At 39.9% G+C, this 22,039-nt stretch overlaps 1 protein-coding gene across 1 annotated transcript; it reads right to left on the bottom strand.

Annotated features, from left to right (window-relative positions):
- Nucleotides 1-129: 129 nt before the first annotated feature.
- On the bottom strand, nt 130-20,055 carry F11 (coagulation factor XI). The gene is made up of 15 exons (XM_008069454.2): nt 19,733-20,055; nt 18,824-18,879; nt 14,593-14,755; nt 13,127-13,233; nt 12,314-12,473; nt 10,780-10,889; nt 10,270-10,429; nt 8,069-8,178; nt 7,813-7,975; nt 7,617-7,723; nt 4,113-4,281; nt 2,736-2,911; nt 2,048-2,143; nt 1,035-1,174; nt 130-444 (listed from the first exon to the last, which is right to left on the bottom strand). Exons 2-15 carry the CDS (start codon nt 18,876-18,878, stop codon nt 283-285), a joined length of 1,878 nt encoding a protein of 625 aa, XP_008067645.1. The 5' UTR covers nt 18,879; nt 19,733-20,055; the 3' UTR covers nt 130-282.
- Between the last annotated feature and the right edge of the window lie 1,984 nt (nt 20,056-22,039).

Genomic DNA, 22,039 nt, shown 5'->3' with positions numbered 1-22,039 from the left:
TTATTGGAGGAGACTATGAGGTAGCATTTCTATAGGAAGAGGTTGTTTGAGCACAGGTTTGAGTTTCACGCGGGCGGGAAAGGCAGGAATTTACGGCCTTTGTTGTCTTTGGGAGGCAGAGCCATCTTGGGGATGCCCTTCCGACTGTTGTCTGCACCTTTCACCTTCAGTGGTTGCTCTGGAGGAAGCATGATGGAACAGCACCTTCGTTGGTGAAATCAAAACTTTTCAGGGAATAAGCTGGTCTGCCCTTCAGGCATTAAATGGGTCCAGAGAATACATTCACGCTGCTTGTGTTTTCTCCAAAATCCAGTCGACGTACTCAACCACATTGGTGTAAACGCCTGGCCGCTCCCTTTGAGCACAGCCTTCACCCCAGCTGGTAATGCCCACCAAATGCCAGACCTCATTGTGTTTACAAGACAAGGGGCCCCCGGAATCTCCCTAGGACAAAGGAAGAAAGGAAAAGGCACACAGATCAGTTTGGACGCCTCCCATCTTCAATACATTTTGTGCAGTGATTTCGCTTAAAATGTTGCCCTGAGCCGGGCTCGGTGGCTCAGCCTGTAATCCCGCGCCTTTGGGAGGCTGAGGTGAGTAGATTGCTTGAGCCCGCGGGTTCGAGACCCGCCTGGGCGGTGAGACCTCATCTCTACAATAAATCAAAAAATCAGCCGGGCATGGTAGCGCGCACCTGTAGTTCCAGCTACTTGGAAGGCTGAGCCGGAAGGATCACCAGAGCCCAGCAGGCCAAGGCTGCGGTGGCCGGAAGTGGCCACTGCACTCCAGTCTGGGTGACAGAGTGAGACTCCAACTCAAAAAACAAAAAAAATGTTGCCCTGGTCCCTTTTCCACAATTCGGAGAAGCTGATTCTTGCTTTTATCCAGCCATTCTATCCACTTTAGATGTGAGTATTAGCAAAAGAAATACACCAAGTTCCCTGCTCATTGGCAGAAGGAAGCTTTTTAAAATGCAGGGAGCATTTCCATTTGAATGCATTCCACACTTTCTGTTGGCAGAAAACTCTTGTTACCTTGCAAGCATCCTTCCCTCCTTCCTTGTAGCCCGCACAGATCATCTTATGGGTTATTTTATGTTCTCTGTATCTTGTCTGGCATTCTTCATTTGTCACTAAGGGTATCTTGGCTTTCTGGAGAGTATTTTGTATTTTGTCTGAAAAAAAGTTTGTTTTTTTTTTTAGTTTGTTGGTGGAATAATCATATGTATGTAAATATATTTGCATACAATGCATATATTTTAAAATCAAAATTATACCTACATAAAAATCTACAAAGAAAAAAACATTAGGCTTACCTCACAGGCTTTTTATCATTACAGGTGTGAAGAAGACATTATTCTCACTGGTGCATGTACCATTTTGCTAATGTTAATTAAGTTCAAAGATTAATTATGACTCTAACTGGAATTACTACCCAGAGAAAGTAATTGGAGAACAAGCTAGAACATTTACCGAAAAGTGCTAGGTTTCACATAAAACTCCATTAAATATAATTAGTCTTAAAAAGATGCCGGGCTCGGTGGCTCAGCCTGTAATCCCACGTCTTTGGGAGGCTGAGGTGAGTGGATTGCCTAAGCCCATGGGTTCGAGACCCACCTGGGCAGGCAAGACCTCATCTCTACAATAAGTCAAAAAAAAAAAATTAGCCGAGCATGTTAGTGTGCGCCTATAGTTCCAGCTACTTGGAAGGCTGAGGCGGAAAGATCTCCAGAGCCCAGCAGGTCGAGGCTGCGGTGGCTGGGAGCAGCCACTGCACTCCAGTCTGGGTGACAGTGAGACTCCAACTCAAAAATAAAAAAATAAAAAAGAATAAAAATAAAAAGATGTAGTTATGTTCAAGATTCCCATTGAAACAGATGTGGTATCATCTCACTTGGGCGATTTTTGTCTTTCCATCTTCATTAATATACTTCCTGCCATTGAATTGTGTCTTTTTACTTACATTTTAGCTATATGCCTTGATAGAGCAGAAAGATTATGATCTTGACTTTTAGGATGGAACATATACAATAGCATCATTTTTTTACCTCTTAATTTTCTGTACCCCCATCCAGTCACCCAGCAATCAGTGTATATGACATTCCTGTCTCCTTTTGAAGGTAGACATATGGGCCGTTGAGAATCTAAATTTTAAAATTATAGTTTAGTTATCAGAAGCAAAGCATACTTCTTTTCCACAAGAGACTCTCTTCTCTCACTTTACATTGTTTGTGTTTTCTCTACTTATTATATTCATTTTTGCCCTGATGACATAAATTTTCATCTCTGTGTCCTGCGTTATGTATCAGACATCCTAGGAAGAAGAGGCAGAAGGGAGACAAGCCACACATTCTCACGGCCTCTTTCACTCTAACTAGGTTTGCAATCCTGTACAAGTTGCTTAATCTCTCTGACTTTCAATCCTTTCATACCTAGAAGGGAGATGTTAGACGAAATTATCTGTATTATTCCAATATATTGCAAAATGATGTCATTCTATGCACCAGAAGAAGTCCGAAGAAAACTCATCTCGTCTCTTACAGTCCCCAAATAAGTTTTGATCATCAGGAAGGAGTGTCAGCCTTGACAGACTGAAAGTCTAGCTTTCCAGACCCTGACCCTTTCAGGATGGCAACACGTGGGGAGACTGGTAAGATAGAGCCATGAACCTGGTAGTGTCAAACATTTTATCTAGGTCCCCATTGTAGATAACTTGTCAGTGAAAATTCTCCATACCTGTGTAGTTCATGGTCGTTTCCAGTTTCAACAAAGCAATATCATACCCACTTTCTGCCATTTTATATTGGTCATGAATTATTATTTCTTGAACCTCAAAAAAAGATGTATCCTCTCTTATTTCAGATTGATTTAAAATTCCACTATAGACGCGCAAAATTTTAGGTGACTCTACCCTAAGAAGCAAACAGCAGAGGGAAAGAAATTTTCTTTACTAAATAATTCCCACGCATTTAAAAACTGTTTGACTATTTAACTGGCTATTTACTAATATTTTCTGCCAATGGTGGCTTTTGGATGGAAAAAAGTGATTTCATCCCAAGAACTCTCTATCACATATTCAACCTATAAAGAAGGTCCTAGCCGGGCTCGGTGGCTCAGCCTATAATCCCGTGCCTTTGGGAGGTGAGGTGAGTGGATTGCCTGAGCCCGCGGGTTCGAGACCCACCTGGGCAACTTGGCGAGACCTCATCTCTACAATAAATCAAAAATTAACTGGGCGTGGTAGCGCGTTCCTGCTGTTCCAGCTACTTGGAAGGCTGAGGTGGAAGGATCGCCGGAGCCCAGCAGGTCGAGGCTGCGGTGGCCGGGAGCGGCCAATGCATTCACTCCAGTCTGGGTGACAGAGACTCCAACTCAAAAAAAAAAAAAAAAAGAAGGTACTGAGCAAGTATTTACCTTATATATTAAACACACAAAAATGAATGCATGCCCTTTCCACTCTCCAGCGCGCGCGCACACACACACACACACACACACACACACACACACACACACACACAAAGTACTGGGTTTAGTCTGCACCCCACCAATGACTAGCTGTAACTCTGAGAAATTTGCTTGGACTTCTGATATCCCACTCTCCTATATGCAAAAGATAAAGGAGACTACTGACCTCAAATATATCCTCTAACTATTATATGAATACGCAGCACATCGAGAAGAAACATACATCATGAACCCTTTTAATGTTAAAACATACACACACAGAGAGAGAATGGAACATTTGATTCAGAGAACGGGAGATTCTCTGGGAGTTTTGTTCTGGGCCCATTGCAAAGAGCATGCTCAGAAGGTAGTCTGTTCTCAGAGAGAATAGCAAGCAAGTCCCAGGGATGTGTATACACTTCAACAGAAACATGCAATGATGTGACGCAACCTGAGTGTTATGTCCCGGCACCTGTGCTGATGCTGGCAGATCGTAAGTGACACCTTCTTTTTGCTTTCTTTTCCACTAAAGGAATTAACTAATTAATAAGAAATTAATTTAGCAATGGGACAATGAACATTTTTAAAGTATTCGTGTACTAGCATGCAAGGAGCGACCACATACGTGTGTGAGGAAGGTGGACTAATACAAACAGAAGTGGCACAGACCTGTAGAAGCAATGAGCTGCTGTCAGTATCCAGTGGTTTCCAATGATGGAGCCTCCACACAGGTGTCTCTGGGTGGGTGACGTAATGTGCAGAGTTACTTGCCATGGCCACTCACCAGGCACCGATGCGGTTCCCCCAACGATCCTGGGCTGGATTTTGGTTGTACACTCTGCAACGGAAAGATCACTGTGAGTGGCTTTCTACCCCTGCCTTTTCCATCAGGAGTTATGCTGCTTCAGGAAGAAAAGGCAGAAGGCCCTCCTTCAGCTCAGTCATTTGCCCTGACCCTCAGTTGCAGAGACTTTAAAATCAAGTTGGAAAAGTGAAACCTGCACATAAAAATGGAAGCGACTAAGTCACTGTGTAAGGACATGCCCCACAGAACACTCCTGTCTCGCCTGCTACTTTGAGGTCGTCCTTGTTCTTCAGATAAGCACACTGATGGTTCTTTGGAAGCAGTCGTTGTCAAGTTTGGTCCCCAGACCAACAACCTCACCTGGGAACTTGTGAGACATGCAAAGTCTTAGCCCAGCCTCAGATCAGTGAATGAATCCATCGGTAGTTGAAGCTCAGCTCCCAGTTAGAACCAGCCTGCTACAGAGTGAGGACCACTGCTACTGAGAAAATGTGAGCCTCTTCCACTCAGCTTGTTGCCTCTGTCCAATTCTTCTCTCAGCCTCCCACCTTGGGCTGGCCTTGGCCCCTCATCATGCCTGCTACGTCCAAACCAGGACTGATCTTCCGTTTCGAAGCTTTTCCTTCCCTTTGGACTTGTTGGCAGTTTGAGGTTCTCTCGGGTCAACTTCTGTGCTTCTAAAGGACTTTGACTCAGACTCACCCCTCTGTTTCTTTCCCCTCTTGGCTGTCCTGGACAGAACAGTCCTCCATTTCTGCTTCCTGGGATGCCGAACACAAGAACCCACCCTTCTGATTGGAGCCTTGGCCCAGGCTTCCAAAGAATCCAGTGTGGGAGTGAAGTGTATAGATGGTGATATTCTAGAGCACAGCAGCACAAACTTTAATGTGCATACTGGTTACCTGGCTAGCTTTTAAAATGCAGATTCGGTATGTCTATATGCCCAGATCATTCTCAGAAGAGCCAGCCTGGAGCGACCAGGGAAGCTCTGCGTTCTCAGCCCAAGGAGAGTGTGAGGTTAGCAGGAGAGACTCGGGTCTAGAGTCAAATCCTAGATGGTCCATTCACTAGTTTTGTAGGTGGAAAACAATCTTTTCACAGTAGGAAAATGAGTGTGTAATTCTGGGGAAGATTTCAAACAAAAGGAGATGAGGGGAAAGGAGCTTTGAAGGAATCAGCAGCTGACAGCCAGCTGAGGTGAGAAAGAGCACGATGTGTTTGCGGGAGCTGGGACAAGGCACTCTCGTCCAAGGTGGATGGGTGAGCGTTCGTCGTGAAGACTTTAACTCTATTCCGGAATTTTGGGGAAGCCCTCATGTCTTGCAGTCTGGGAAACGGCATAAGGGCCAACTTTAGGAAAAGTAATAGGTAAGTGGTAGCTAAGGTATGTTATAAATAACTCAATAAAGATCGTATTAGGTACAGGTGACAAGTCTCGATGTTCACTCTTTTTTGTTTCTCAGTTTAAACAAAATGCTGAAAACATCTGTGTTTAGCATCACATTTTGTGTTAAGGAATGTTTCTTTTAATGGCATTGCTATCAGTCTTCAGAAAGGTGTTATATTGTAGACCAGTGACAGTATAGGATGTAATAAATGTGTCAGGCATTCCCTTTCATATTAAAGAGTTGTTTCATCTGATGCAGTGCAATAAACCCTAGTTATATGATTCTCTCACTTCAGAAGTTACACTGAAGAGACACAAGATTTCATCTTCCTTTATGTTACGTGTTCTCCTGCAGCTATCAATCTGCCCTGATACAGTCTGCAACCTCTACAGGCCACAGTCTATAAATTCCACAACGAAAAACATAATAAAGAAGAAAGGGTGGCAAATGGACCTGTAATTTATCACAGGCATAAGTGCTGGTTCCCGTTTTTTAAAACTATGTTGACATCACTTAACAGCAAGATTTGCTAAGTGTCCCTTTTAATGTTTAGAAGTAGAAAAAGACAATAGAATTATTTTGAGCACTACTTTTTTGTCTTAGGTAAATTTATTGTGAGGAAAGCAGAGAATGTATGAGACACAACTTAATTGACTGTCTTTTTTTTTTTTGAGTTGGATTCTCACTCCGTCACCCAGGCTGGAGTGCAGTGGCACACTCATGGCCACCCCAGCATCAACCTGCTAAGTTCCAGAGATCCTTCCTCCTCAGCCTTCCAAGTAGCCAGAACTACAGATTCACGCTACCACGCCGGGCTAATTTTTTGATTTATTGTAGAAACAAGTTTTAACCATGTTGCCCAGGCAGGTCTCAAACCCATGGGCTCAGGCAATTTTCTCACCTCAGCCTCAATGATGGGGTTACGGGCTTGAGCCACCATGCCCAGCCTTGACTATCTTTTTAAAGAAGCTTGAACCACCTGAAGATTTTCATCAAAGCCCCTTTAAACTCTGGCAAAGAATAATGTGCTAGTCAAGATATTAGCATTGGATACAGTTAGCATCTGTATGTTCTACAAAACAAGTTCCAGAAATGAAGGATTGATTCTAACCACAGCGAAGAATCTGACACCAAAGACTTTTCTACTTCTAAAATGATTACAAGCATGATTATCACTTCCACTTTATTCATTAAGTTTCAGTTGCATCCTAAATTACAATGTATTATAATATTGGACATTAAGTAATACATAGTCTAAGAACATACAACTTTGCATAGATCAATAACTTTGCATAGTCAAGCCACCAGAGGTATTACGGTCATTTAGGGAGGAGTGTTTGTGGTATATTTCTTCCTTTGGGGGATTCTGTCCCTTAAAACAATTCTATTTGCCCACAATCCATCTCTTGCTACTATGCTCAGAAATTGGCTGAGTCTGGGTCTTACCATGTAGTGCCAAGTTAAAACACGTATTCAGATAATAATAGGCAATGTAGAGTTTAGCCAAGACCCAATATTTACCCTTAAAACACTATCAAGCCGGGTGCGGTGGCTCACGCCTGTAATCCAAACACTTTGAGAGGCCAAGGCAAGAGGCTTGTCTGAGAGTCCAGGAGTTCGAGACCAGCCTGGACAACATGGTAAGACTTCCTCTCTACAATAATCTTAATCTTAGCTTAGCATGGTGGTGCATACCTGTAGTTCCAGCTACTTGGCGGGCTTAGGCAGAAGGGTCACCTGAGCCTAGCACACTGGGCCACAGTGAGCATGCCACTGCATCCCAGCATGGGCAACAGAGTGAGATTCCACCTCCAACATAAATAAATAAATAATAAAAACACAATCCGCTTGGGTAATAAGAGCAAAAATAATAGAAAACTGCTAAATTTGTTATTTTACTAACTTTCTCCCCTCTTGGTTGTGATATATTCAATACGGAATCACTTTAAAGCATATTTTTCCAAGTGCCATTCTACTTACCATTATCCATTTTACATAACCTTAATGTATATCCAGAGATGCCTCCTCTCCCATGAAGTATTTTAGTTGGCGATCCGTTTGAAGAAAGTTTTAAGTAGCATTTGCCCCTACAGTTGGAAACAAAATGGTAGAAACACAATGCATCTCAACAAATGGGTGGGACAAGGGTGTCCACGGAATCCTGTGTGTGTCTTACTTCCCTTCGCTGCAAGACCCTTGAGGTGGGGCATAGGTGAAAAACTGGCAGCGGATGGCGCTGGTGCACATCTTCTGACAGGCTTCGTGACCATTCGCTTTTACAATGTCCAGTTCTTCTCCCAAGAAATCAGTGTCACGGTAAAACGAAGGATGGCAGAACACTGGATGACAAATGCCACAACAGACATGAGACACCCCCCTCGCATCCTCGGGGGTGTTGATCTCAGTCAGAATAAAGCACTTGGGCTGTTTACCTGGAATGCTGTGCCTGCAGTTCTGTAAACTGAAGCCAGAAAGAGCTTTGCTCTTCTTGATGCGTGTGCTTGGCACCCCACTCTCTGATGTTTTAAGGAGGCAAAGATTTCTAACAAAAACAAAAGGGAAATAGAAACGTTTCATATCAAGCACACCAAAGATAAAAAGCTTGTTTTTACAACACATGTAGAAGATAAAGTCAGCACACGTGGGCACTTAACATTGAAGATGTTCTTATTTCAAAAGTACTCTTCATGAATCACTGAGTCATAATCAACGCTCCACCCACTCAGACAAATTTTCAAAACTAAACCATCTGGCTCTGTAAAAGCCTTCTGAGCTTACTCTATTGTCAATGCTCCTAGTATCTTCCATCTTTATTTCCTTCCTTTCAATACTTTCAACTTATCTCAAGAGTTCAAGAATCTTCATGCTACCTAGAAATCTCCTATTCATAGTTGCTACATGCTTAAAGGGGATAAGTGAAGTCCATTGCTGACTCCATACTCTGGCTGCATCTTCCTGGAAGGCAGTGACTTCCTAAATAGCACAAAACCACAGTCTAGAGCAAAGTTGTTCGATAGAACTTTCCAGAATGATGGAAATGTTATATATCTATACCATTCACTACAGTAGCTACTAGCCACATTGAGCCCTTGAAATGTGACTAATACAGCTGAGGAAGTTAATTTTTAGTTCTACTTAATTTTAATTAATTCAAATTTAAGTAGAAATCATGTTTCTATCACACTCTGTATTAAATATCAAATGCATTCCTCTTTGTAGGTATTGACTGGTAGTTTTATAAAAGGGAATAAGGCAATAGAAAAAGATCAGCGATTAACACAAAATTGCAAATTACAAAGACTTTCTAGTCTCTGAACTTTATCATTTCCCCAGGTTCATTTTTCAGACCTATTTTCTTCTCAGTCCGCATTTAATCCTTTGGTAATTTCACTGTGATTTCATGGCTTTAATTACCAGTCATATGCTGGTGACACCCAAACACAGATCTAAGAGCATGAATCTGTCTTCTGAATCCAATTTCTATTTCCAATGGTCAGTTCAGCATCGTTCTCTAAATTAATAGGCATCACTTCCTCCTGGACTCTCCTCCTTGTGAAATCTCCCACCTCTCAGTCATTGACATTTTCATCCTTCCAATTCCTTAGGCCAAAAGTCTTGGCAATATCATTGACTCTTTCCTTTACAACCCACATCCAATTCATCAGCAAATCCTTTCATCTCTACGTTGACAGAATATCTCAATCTGACCACTTCTCTCCCATCTCCACTCTGGTCCAAGTGGGCAAGGTTTTACCTACTTCGTTCACAAATGGTAACTCCAGTGTCTAGAGCCATGCCTGATGTGTAATAGTCCCCAAATAATTGCTATTAAATTTGTTCAGTAAATGAAAGTAACAGATTTATTTGCGTGGTGCTTCTAAAATTACGGCCTTACTCTGTGGAAAGGGAGGCTTACCTGACAGGCAAGACAGCCAAGGACTCGCCCTGACTGGACTGCTCTGCAGACACTCTACCCAACAACGGGCAGTCAAGCCAAGCGAATGCCAAGGCCTCCGAGAGTTCTGATCAGACCATATATCGAATCTAGGTTTTATAACTGAATTGGTCTCGTGATCTTTGAAAAGTGCATTTTGTTAATGAATGACAGCAACCCCAGCAAGTGACCTTTTGATGGTCAAAGAAATTTCCCACGCTTTTTATGACATTGATGGGGAAGCAGGGCCCCATTTCTTGAATCTCCTTCCGCTACCACCCCAGCCTGCTTGATGGAGATCTTGGCTTCCACCTCTCTCCTTCCCACTTTGAGTTTGACATTTCACTGTTGTTTCCAGCTTTTCCTGCTCCTGGTTTGTTGGTCAGAAACAGGACATCGGACTGAAACGCTTCCTCCTGGCCATTCTTACGCTCTTCATTCCAGCGGGAACCAGACAACTCTCCCTGTGCTGAAGGCAGAGACCTCCCTTAGCTGAAGAAAAAGGAGCCCTTGGAAGCATTGGACTTGGGGTGGCTAGGAGGGGAATAGAAGGGGAGAGGAGCGAGGAATTCTTCTTTGCAACTTTTGTCCTATACAGACCTTCAGGTTAAATTGTGAGTTCCTGAGAACCTTTCGTGATGAATTTTGAGGAGCTCATTTTAAAGAGGTAACAAATGGCCCTTGGTTGTAACTCTTTACCTTTGAGATTCCTTTGGCCAGTCTTGGGAAAAGAAGGTGAAAAACAAACAGCTGGGATGATGAGTGCAAATGCGGCGGCAGACAAAAGCGTCAGGGGCCACAACGCTGCCAATGTTGTTGTCCGCAAACACTGTGCTGGGGAAAATGTCCCTAATACAAGCTGCACGACAGAGGAAACCAGGTTAGGAAAGCAGTTCGCCAGCAGAATCGTGAACATTCCAGTCATAGTATTTGTAAAGTCCATATTCAAAAATGTAAATGTATCTCATGGTCTTTTCAATTTTTTTAATTTAGAAGAAAATGAAGTGATTGTTTTACACTTGAAATTTAAATATAAACTCTAACTCTATAGGACATAATGAAATCTATCCCATGAAGAAGATAAGAGGTCTTTGGGTCCATTTCATCAATGAATATAAAAGCTGGGATTCCAAGGTAGGGTTTTGCACATATCATCAGCATCGTCCATATTTGGGGGTTAAAGCACCTCATTAAGAAGATGGTAGTTACCCAGATTAGAAAGCGCACAGGATTTCAGTGAAAATCCAGACACCACTTTACTGAGCTTCACTATTCTGGTTGGTGTCCCTGTATGGGTGTGCTTCAGTAGACAGACATTACTGAATAAAAAGAAAAGGGAAAAAATGTCTTATCCTTCTAACTGTAAGTAGGAGAAAACATGAAATGATAAGAAATTCCCATGTGCAGGATGGCTTGGGCGTACAGTGAAGGAATGACCCTAAGGCAGCCGTCTGAGCGTCTGAGAGGTGGTCCTACACTGCCACCCCCTTCCTCCCACCTGTGGTCCTGTGAATTCTGTAACTTTATCTCTTTATCAGTGACATGGCAGCTTAAGCCGGTGATAGCAGGAAGAGTGGGAGTACACAAATGGATAACTTCTCCAGCCCTTCTCACTTAATTTTTTAAATAATGTTTTAATAATGCCTAGACTCCCCCCTCTTCTGTGGCTTGCAGTTCATATGATGTTAATCACACACATAAAAGAGCTGAGCTAAAGTCAAGTCATGGAAGTCTAACGACTAACTTGGTGTGTATATATGTGTGTGTGTGTGTGTGTGTGTGTGTGTGTATGTGTGTGTGTGTGTGTGTGTGTGTGTGTGTGTGTGTGTGTCTTATTAGTGGTGTTTTTGAAATAAATCTTTGTTTACTTTCCACGTATCTTTCTTTTTTGGTGTGTGTGAAAGCGAAAAGCAGAATGTAAAATTCCAATGTTAAAACTCAAATATAGCCGGGCTCGGTGGCTCAGCCGGTCATCCCGCGCTTTGGGAGGCTGAGGTGAGTGGATTGCCTGAGCCTGCGGGTTCGAGACCTGCCTGGGCAACTTGGCGAGACCTCATCTCTACAATAAATCAAAAAATTAGCTGGGTGTGGTAGCGTGTGCCTGTAGTTCCAGCTACTCGGAAGGCTGAGGCGGCAGGATCGCGGGAGCCCAGCAGGTCGAGGCTGCGGGGGCCGGGAGCGGCCACTGCACTCCAGTCTGGGTGACAGAGCGAGACTCCAACTCAAAAAAAAACCCCAAAAACATGTGAGTGTAGGTGTCATTTTTATATAACAACTTATGTTCCTTTGAGTAGATACTGAGTAGTGGGGTTGCTGAACCAAATAGCAGATCTACTTTTATTTCCATAGAGGTTGTACTAATTTATATTCCAACCAACAGTGTTTAAGGGTTCCCTTTTCACTGTATCTGCACCAGCATCTATTTCATGTTTTTTTAAAACATAATGGCCATTATGACAGGTATAGATGATAGGTATTAGTTAGATAGTATTAAGTGTCTGTATTTTTTTCTAACAGTGTCATCAAAAGACAGACTCCTTACCATAAATAAAATATTCAAATTAGGCTTCTTATTGCATTTTTCACACACACAAAAAAACTAGGAGTACTATCATAGAAATGTCTTTTAGGGAATAAAAATTTTGGTATCAAGTTGATGAAAAAAGTTTTAGAAAAACACCATTTTGTTTTTCAGTGCACACTCTGATCTGATGTCCTTGAACTGAACTTACAGCTCACTCACCGATGCTCAATGCTGGGAAACCGCCTTGTCGCATATGTGAAAAAATGACAGTGGATGTCATCCGTGCACCTCTCTTGGCATTCCTGAGCATTCTTGGCAGCAGAGCTGTTATAGCTCATGCCCTTCATTTCTAGGTCCACATAAATGTCTTTGTTGCAAGCTGGAAATTAAAGCAGAACACATGGGTACCTTCCAGATTCCAGGAGGCAAGGACTGTATTGCTGCCTTGGCAACTGTCCTTCCTGACTCACTCTTTTAACTTTTTCACCTGCTTTTCCTCAGAAGTCCCTTGTTACATTAACCTGTGGGATTTCTATTCCTTCATGTAAGCCGGGGGAAAAAATGTCCACGTTCTTCTATTGCAACAATTTTAGACTTGTAAATTCACAGTTCCATTTTCTGACCTAACCCTGGTCTCCCTAATTCTAGTGGCTGATTGATTCAATAATTAACCAATTAAAGTTTCTATTTCACTTTAATCTTTTACTTGCTCCCGTTGATTTGAATTAATATGTTTAATAAAGACTTTCATGTAAGATTTTAGGCTGGGAAGGAGAATGAAAATAAACAAATGATAATACGTGAGATAGTGAGATATGTCTTTCTAGGAGGTAAATAAATTTTAGTGGACTGTGTTTGTGAGCGTGTAAGCATGGGTATAAACTGGTTTTCACCCGACACTAAAAGAACTTCATTAGAGGAAATTTGTCCACATAGAAGTGTTTTGTTTTATAGCCATAAAACTACATCTGATGCAACTATCTGCATACATCACAATAACTAGTATTTATTAATTCGAATGAGACATCTTACCACTTATTTGGTGTGGGCATTGCTTGAAAGAATATCCAGAAATTGCTCCTGTCCTATTCACTCTTGACAGTGTTTCTGTAACACTATCTTTCAGGATACAAGTAAACCTATTTAAAAAAAAAAAGATATAATTGCATGGGAATTGATGTTTTAAAACAATGACTCTTAAAAGCACACAGAAAACCAAAGAGAAAAAAAAAAAGAAAACATGCTACTGGGTTTCATGCTAAAATAAATATTTTCTTAGCAAGACTGTGAGTTTGTTTTTCATTCTAACATCTCTACACTGAAGAGACCACATATAATACTTCTTCATATTAGGAAACAAACAGGAGTGGGTGAACTCTGGGTCTGTTAGTAAAATGCAACCAAAAATCTGCCTGATTGTATATAGAACACAAGCTAAGCTAAGGTGTTGCCACGGAATCTACAAAGCCTAAGATATTTACTGTCTGCCTTTTTTTTTGAGTCAGAGTCTCACTCTATCTCTCAGGCTGGAGTGCAGTGGCAGAATTATGGCTCATCATAGCCTCAGCTTTCTGGGCTCAAGCAATCCTCCCACCCTGGCCTCCCAAAGTGCTGGGATTGCAGGCGTGAGTCATCATTCCCAGCTTACTCTCTGCCTTTTATGGCTCATTCTGATCCCTGTTCTAGATTCTGGAATAGTAACTTTTATAAGGTCAGGGTGCTATGTCAATATCTGTGAATGCAGCAATAATACACAAAAATGTTAATACTTAATCTTTCAGAATGACTTTATCATTGAGTTTTCAAGTTCAACATGGAAACAAAAGTTGTTGACAGAATGTTCTAAAATTTTAAAACTACGAAAGAGCTAAATGCAGCTCGTGAATTTTGATAAAATTCTGGCTACTAGTTATAAATTACATTTGGGAAACAACTGAGACAATATGAAGGAATTTTGGCTAGAGTTCTTATCTTTTGTGCAGGATAATGCATATTGAAATATTTAGGAATGAAGTGTCTTGATGTTTTAAAATTAATTCAGATGGTTAGCCATATATGTATGTTTATGTAGGTAAGACAAAATGGCAGTCTTGGTGGTGTCAGGGATCATTATACTGTATTAGTTTTTAATTTATTTTTATAAATATCTAATTTTTTTCTAATAAAATAGCTGGTGGAAGTTACGATTTAAGTCATAGCAAATATCGATAGTCAGTAAAAAAGCAAAGAACAACATGATTAAGTATAAAAGTAGAAAAAGAGAAAATCCATCGTTAAGACCACAAGAGAGTCTGGAAGGTCTATACTGAGAGACATATGTATTCTTTTCTGATCTGCTTCGGGACCATCTTTTTACTGTAATACTCAGTGTTTCACTAGAAGGACAATTTATTTTTCAGTTGTTAACATTCAGTTTTATTAAATAATAGATGGAGATTTTTATTAATAGCAATCATCCTGAAAACCAATCTCCTCTATGTAGACATGTAAACATTTACCACTCATTAGGATCTTCAGATGATGATTCAGCCATAAAAGTAAAGAGCAAACATCTTGGATGGTAGGTGCATTCTACTTGGCAGTGCTTGAAGGTTGGTGTAAAAACAGTAGTAATGTCCCCTCCTTCAAAGTAGGTATCTTTGAACAGCTTGGTCACACATTCTGTGAGGCAATACATGGCATGGGTTATTTTGGATTTTGGTGGGTGCATACCTAACTAGGTAATAATCTCACAAAGGCAAGACAAGTAGATCTAACTTAACAGGAAACATGCCTACAATTTGGAAATCAAGGCAGTCAGCATTCTTTTGTCAGTTTATTGGATGAAAAGCCTCAGATGAACAAGAAAATCACAATTCAATGGAATTGTGCTTATGAGTAATTGCCATGGAGACAAGGAGTGCTTTGTGGGTTATTGAATCATTTCTTAGATCTTCACTAGCGAAAGAGGTTTTGTAGGATCCCATCCAGGTTGAGAATGTGCCTTCTGCCTTCCTAATTGCTCCCTTTGTCCATACTCTGTGCTTATTTGAAATCAATGCTCTAGCGTTATCATTTTCTGATAACTCGGAGTCTCACGGCCTGGGTGTGGTAGCATGTCCTCACCCCAAGCTTTGTGTTGCTTCCACCTGACATGCGTGGCCACCTTCCATTAGTGGAGCGTCTAACCTCACTTCAAAATATTCCCATTGACAATGGAAGCCTACCTTTTGGTGCAAAGCAATCATGCTATGTTGCAATATTACTTTTAAGAAGAATATTAATTATTTGCTCTAATAAATTAACTAGAATGTATATATTTAATATATGTGCCAATTTTCTTGGAATACATCTCTTACTAATTGGATCATTTAATTTTACAAGAAAAATTTATATTCAAAATGGAAAGGTAGCTCTCGGTGTCAGTGAAAACTAGTGAATCTGTTTTTACAAACTAGCAAGTGTTTGTTTTGTATATTAATATTGTACCCATACTTCTTGCTAATTTAATTTATTGGCTCAAATAATTTATGTGCTGGTTATTTTGGATTTTTTGGATTCAAAGTTATGTCATCTGTGAACCCTGAGTTTATTTCCTTCTATTTTTTTATCTTTTATTTCTTTTTATTTCCTGTCTGCTCAGACGCTCTCAGTATAATATTTAATAAGGATCACCTGGGCTTAGGTGATCCTTCCACTTCAGTCTCCCAAATAGCTGGGGCATATGCCACCACACTCACACTTCCTTTCTGCTCTGCCCTCTAGCATAATATTTAATAGAAGTAATGGTGAGTATTCTTGTCTTATTCTCAATCTCTGGAGAGAACATTCAGTATTTTCTGATTATGAATAAGGTTTCTTGAAGATTTTTGGTTTGGATTTGTGTTCATTTTGTTGTTTAAAATATCTTTTAATGGCTGAAGACGGCTTCCTTTTACTTCCACTTTACTAAGAGTTTTTGTCATCAATAGAATTTTATCAAATATTTTCCCTGCATGTATTAATGTTTAAAATTATTTTTATATTATTGCATTAATATATAACATGCCATGTACAATTTCAGCCATTCTTAAGTATACAATTCTGTGATGTTAAGCACATTTACATTGCTATGCAACCGGCTGTCTCCAGAACTTTTCAACGTTCCCAAATGAGGCTCTGTACCCATTAAACACTAAGTCTTCTTTTCCCCCCAGCCCCTCAGCCCCTGGTAACCTCTATTATAATTTATGTTTTTATAAAATTGACTACTCTGGGTATCTCATGTAAGTAGAATCACACAGAATTTGTTTTTTTGTGACTAGTTTCTTTCATTTAGCATAATGTGTTCCAGGTTTACCCATGCTATAGCAAGTGTCAAAATTTCCTTCCTTTTAAAGGCTAAATAATATTCCATTGTATGTATGTGCCACATTTTGCTTATCCATTTATCTATGGATAAACACATAATTTCCATCTTGGCTATTGTGAATAATGCTGCTATGAACATAGTGTACAAATATATGTGTTTGAGTCCCTGCTTCACTGGATTGATTGATTGACTGATTGATTGATTTGAGTTGAGGTCTCACACTATTGCCCAGGCTGGAGTTCAGTGGCACGATCACTCCAGCCTCAACCTCCTGGGCTCAGGTGATCCTCCCACTTCAGCCACCCAAGTAGCTGGGACTACAGGCACATGCCACCACACTCAGCTGATTTTTAAATTTTTTGTAGAGACGGGGTCTTCCTGTGTTGCCTAGGCTGGTTTCAAACTCTTGGGCTCAATCAGTCCTCCAGCCTCAGCTTCCCAAAGTTCTGGGATTATCAGCATGAGCCACCACGCCCAGTCTCTGCTTCACTTTTTTGAGGTATATACCTCAAAGTAATGCAGCCACCGATTTTTGACGGCTAAATGAACATTTGATCCCTGAAATAAATCCAACTTTGTTGCAATATCACAATGTAATCATTTTTGTTCAATGCACTGCTGTATTAAGTTTAATTATATTTTGTTCAGGATGTTTGCATATATGTTCATGATTTTTAAAAAAGGCCTGTGAGAATCTTATTTTTTCTCAGAATGTCCCTATCAGGTTTTGGTATCCAGATTACACTGACTTTATAAAATAGGTTGGAGAATGTAATCTTCTCTAATATACACTTGTTTTCCATTTAATTAATCTCTGCTGTGTTTTTTTTTCCCTTCTAGTTTCTTTGCACTTAATTTGCTATTATCTTTCTTTCTCCTTGAACTCTATTCTTGCATCATTTTTTACCTTTTTTCTATTCTAATGTATACGTGTAAATATATACATTTGATCTGAGCTCTGAATCAGCTACATCTCACCGTTTTGATATGCTATATTTTCATTATTGTACACATCATTGTCTAATTTCCATCGTGATCTTTTCTTTGTCCCATATTTATTGTAAAAGGTATACTTAATTTTAAAATATTTGGGGATTTTTCAGTCCTCTTTTAAAATTATATTCTGTTCACATCCATGGTGGTTGGATAATTTTAATCTTTTAAAATTTGTTGAGACTTGTTTTAGAGCCTTGCATGTGGTCCATTTTTGTAAATGCTCCACATGCATATATAAAGAACATATATATATATATATATATATATATATATATATATATATATATATATATACAGTTGTACCTCAATATCATTGGCTCTAGGCCCTCCCTCAGATATCAAAATCCACAGATGCACAAGTCCCTGATATAAATGACACAGCATTTGCATACAAACTACACACATCCTCCCATATACTTTAAATCACATCTAGGTTACTAATAACACCTGATACAATATACTATGTAAATAGTTCTACTGTGTTGGTTAGGAAAAATGAAAGAAGAAAAACCTGTCTATGTTCAGTACAACCACAAATTTTCACAAAAATATTTTTGATTGAAGAATAGTTGAATTAATGGTTCAGAGAGTTGATTATACATGCAATTGTTGGGTCCAATGTTCAAAATATGTCAAATGAGTTAGCACTGACATGTTTATCAATGAAATAACAATAAAACTTCAAAATAATGACAACAAAGGAATATAAAAACCTGAATAAGACTCTTGTTCCAAAGAAAACTGAAATTGTGAACTGTATAATTTAATTAAAATTTATTTTATTTTGAATCTCTTTACTTAGGTTAACCACTTTTGACATATGCCAGAAAAGAGTTTACTGTGTTTAAAATGCTAGCAATTGTATCAGAAACAATGGTACTTGTATTGATAAGTACTACTAAATATTGGTTATGTAATTCATAAACAAATTTAGCGGAATAGACTATGTGTGAATATGTACGTAACATTTTTTTGGTCCCAAATTGCTTGTGTGTGTGTGTTGTATTGAATTGACTGCTTTCTGAAAAACTGACTAATCAGTGAGGTTAAGATTTCTACTTTATACTATTGCTCTTAAATATCATTTAAATGAGTTACGTAGATATGTATAGATGTAGATAGATACATATACATATAGACATACTAATAAGAGTCCTACTATTATGAACAATTTCTTCACCTCAATTTCCTTCTCTGCTTTTAAAACCACTGGAGCCTTAGCAGAAAATAAAACTATTTTATTTTCTTCCTTGCAGTAGATGATATGGATGGTGTGAGATTCTTCCATGTGTATGGGACCCTAGTGTGATTCTCCTCTCTGGGCTTGTGCCTCCTTGTTTTCTAATCTACAGGTCAGGAAACCAAGTTTTTCCAGTCCATACTTAGGATAAAGCTCTACTTACCACCAGAAACTGAGGCAAATAGAATGAAATGTATCATTTGATATAATAAAATCATCCTACAAAGAGAAAAATGTGTATGCTTTTAGAATATAAAATGCAAAATCAGAATTAGTTTCGTAACATCAAGATTTACAAGAAATAGGGAGGGAGGGGAGTAACTTTGTGTCCACAGGGAGTAATTTAATAGTATTCACAGGGTTCTTACCATAACACTGAACTTCATATTTCCCAAACCCTAGAGCCTTCCTCAGCATGGTGTGTGCACAGTGTCTGACACTTGTGTCACCCTGCAGAAGCTAGAGCTGAGAGGGAAGGAGCTCCCCTTGTCCTCTCCCTTCCTCCACCTCATGAGTAATCAGATCCTTCTTATCTTTGCCGTTTGACAATTCTCCCCACCCCAGTTTTCCCTTTGTTTTCCTTTCCAATTTATTTCCTTTCCATCTTCCAGGTCTCTCTTTTTATCTGTCAAAGACTCTGAATGATTTTCTACTTATGAAATTTTCTATTTACAAAAAAAAAAAAAAAAAAAAAAAACCTTGCTTCAAATAGAATAGATTGTCTTGTGGTCACCTGTAAATGTGTTCATCCCACCAAGCATTGAATGGACTGCTCTATGAAAAACTGAGTCATCAGTGGGGCAAATTAAGACTTTCTGATTTTCCAGTATTGCTTTTGGATCCCTTTTTAAATTTGTAAAATACTTGCTATTGGGTAGAAACTGCTCTTCTTTCATCCTGTATTTCTTGTCAAATTGGTTATAGATATTAACTAAGCATCTTTAACATGTTAAATCAGAGACATTTTAAAAAATCATTCTCTATTTGAAAATTATTAAAAATACCCTTGGTAGAAAATAGCATTTCAAGGCTTCGTTGCTTGAGAGAAAGTAATATTTTTTTGAAACCATACCTGAAAGGTTTTTTATATGCTGCAATTCTTAATACAGGTGTTTTTCTTCTTCCAAAATGGTCTTCATTCTCCTCTAAATGAGCTTGTGTAGGTAATGTTCAGTCAACTTGAATATTTACTTTTACTGTTTTCCAATGTTATGTAACATCGTCTCTTTGTGCAACGTGTTTGTGAAAGTCCTTAAAATCTCTAAGTATCAGAAGTGTACCTTTAGAAGGTTGCTTGTTTTTCAATACATTAAATTTATCTTTCTCTTTTAGTGTCTACTCAAGCGACACGCACAGAGATGGCGGGAGAAGGTGAAAATATTTGCCTATGTGCCTTAGCAGTCAGGCAAGATGCCTGCTAGCCAAAGCTCCCTTGAACCCCACTTCCAAATATCAACTGTTGACCATTATTCCAGCCTTTTGAACCCCAGAGTCTAAAAGGAAAACATGGAAAGTCTGACGGACTTGTTGATTTGCAGTGTAGTGGGGGCAGGGTGCTTCGGCGGCTGGGGGCTGGGAGATGGGTAGAAAGCAAGGAGCAGACTGTGAGTGTCCTGCTCTTGTAGTGCCAGTGTTCCTCTGCGTAATGTCACTTCCTCGGATGCTCATGCAGATAGAATGCACTTCTGAGGAGCCGAGCTCTTTTTGTTCCATTCATGAATGCTCAAAGTCGGACTGAAAATATAAAAATATAAACATGTGGCATTCTTGTACCTTTTGAAGTTCTCAGGATACTGAGACACATCCATGGAGACCTAGGGAGCGACATGTGTAGCTGTTGCATGACAAGCAGTAAAAAAGTAACAAGTCGATTTCCTGAAGGAGGAGGGGCCTTGCCCTGGAGGGAGGCTTCCAGTGGCAGGACCTGTCACCTTTTATAGAGAGGAAAGCTTGTGAGATGCTTTTCTGGGTGTCACGTCATTGTATTTCTTTTAAGAGCTGTCCCATTGGCCTTGAAGAAGGGCTGAACGTGCTATGGAAAGCATGACAACCATGTCCACCGTCACCCAGACCTGTTCATTAGCTTCCTTGTCATGTAATTTGAGCAAAGCCCTTGAGCACTGTAAGCCGCTATCTGCAGGTCCTCAGCTAACTTGCTTTATCTGTCTGGGTTTTAGCTACCTCGTGTAGAATACTAGAAACTAACTGGCCCTAAGGACTTCTGTGAGGTCCCCTGGAAACCTAACAACAAGAAAAAAACGGTGTTTAATATGTCTGATTCAAATAAGTTTTAGAGAAAGTTAATTTCATGGTTCTGGGAAGGTTCTCAATTTTCCTTAGGAAAGCAAAATAAGGTTTTAAGTTTATCAATGAAATTATAGCTTTTAAAAAATATTTCAAAAACCAGGGAAGAAATAAAATAATAAGTTTGTCCCTGCTGGAGACCCTGCTGAAGTTGTGTGTACCAAAGAAAGCAGTGCACTTTGTTCAGGGACAATGTACTCATATGCGTGTGATCTTCTGAACCCAGAAAACGTCACCAGTGTAATTTGAACACTTCAATGTTTGGGGTCACTGAGTGACAATCTCCTTTCCTAACTATCACGATAATGTGGCTGTGGACATTATCTGCATAGTTTGTGAAGCTGAGAAAATGTCTACCTCCTGGCGGCCAAATGCCTAGGTGAGCCCATGACCCAAGATGAGGAACCCTGGACAGCCCTTTCAAACCCTCCCACAGAAACAGGAATCAGGGACAGAAGATAATTTATGAAGAGCACGAGGGACTCTTTGGCACAGTCTCTCATGTGAAACTTGGCCCCATGTAAACTGGGGAGTATTTGGAAAGGGAGAAGGCAGCATTCTGTTCCTTTGGACAGAGCACGGAGGGTGACTTGAGCTGAGAAGAGGTCTCTAGGTCAAGGGCAGAAGAAAAACGGGGATGCCCTCTCTATGAGGCAGTCATCTGTCTTCATTTGATCTTTTGCCAGTGTACGGTGACCCTTCTTGGCACAGAGAGCCCTTAGTTGCTTTCTTGAGTTCCCCATTTGAAGTTCAACACATTCCAGTCACACAAAGAGCACCTGTTTACAATGCATTGCCTTTTATGAGGCTCGAATGTAGCATGGCACATTCGTGCCAAGAAAAGTTTTCACGGAAAACAGATATGTGAGATTATATAAGGTCTGTATATCCCTGTATTGTTTGCTCTGTGAAACTCCATCTCTATTCTTAAGCCCCAGTAGAAAGAAGATAATGATAACTCTCCAATCTTATTGTGAGAATCACAAAGACTTTAAACTAGAGGAGTGTTTCATCGGAAAATCAAATAATGTTTTCCCAAATTTGATTTAGCTGGTTAGTGGAATCTCTAAAGCAT

This window comes from Carlito syrichta, unplaced genomic scaffold, assembly GCF_000164805.1.
Source record: "Carlito syrichta isolate Samal-C Ts95f unplaced genomic scaffold, Tarsius_syrichta-2.0.1 Scaffold312046, whole genome shotgun sequence".
NCBI lineage: Eukaryota > Metazoa > Chordata > Mammalia > Primates > Tarsiidae > Carlito > Carlito syrichta.
The sequence above is the reverse complement of the archived record's forward strand: the minus strand, read 5'-3'. Positions and strand labels throughout refer to the sequence as shown.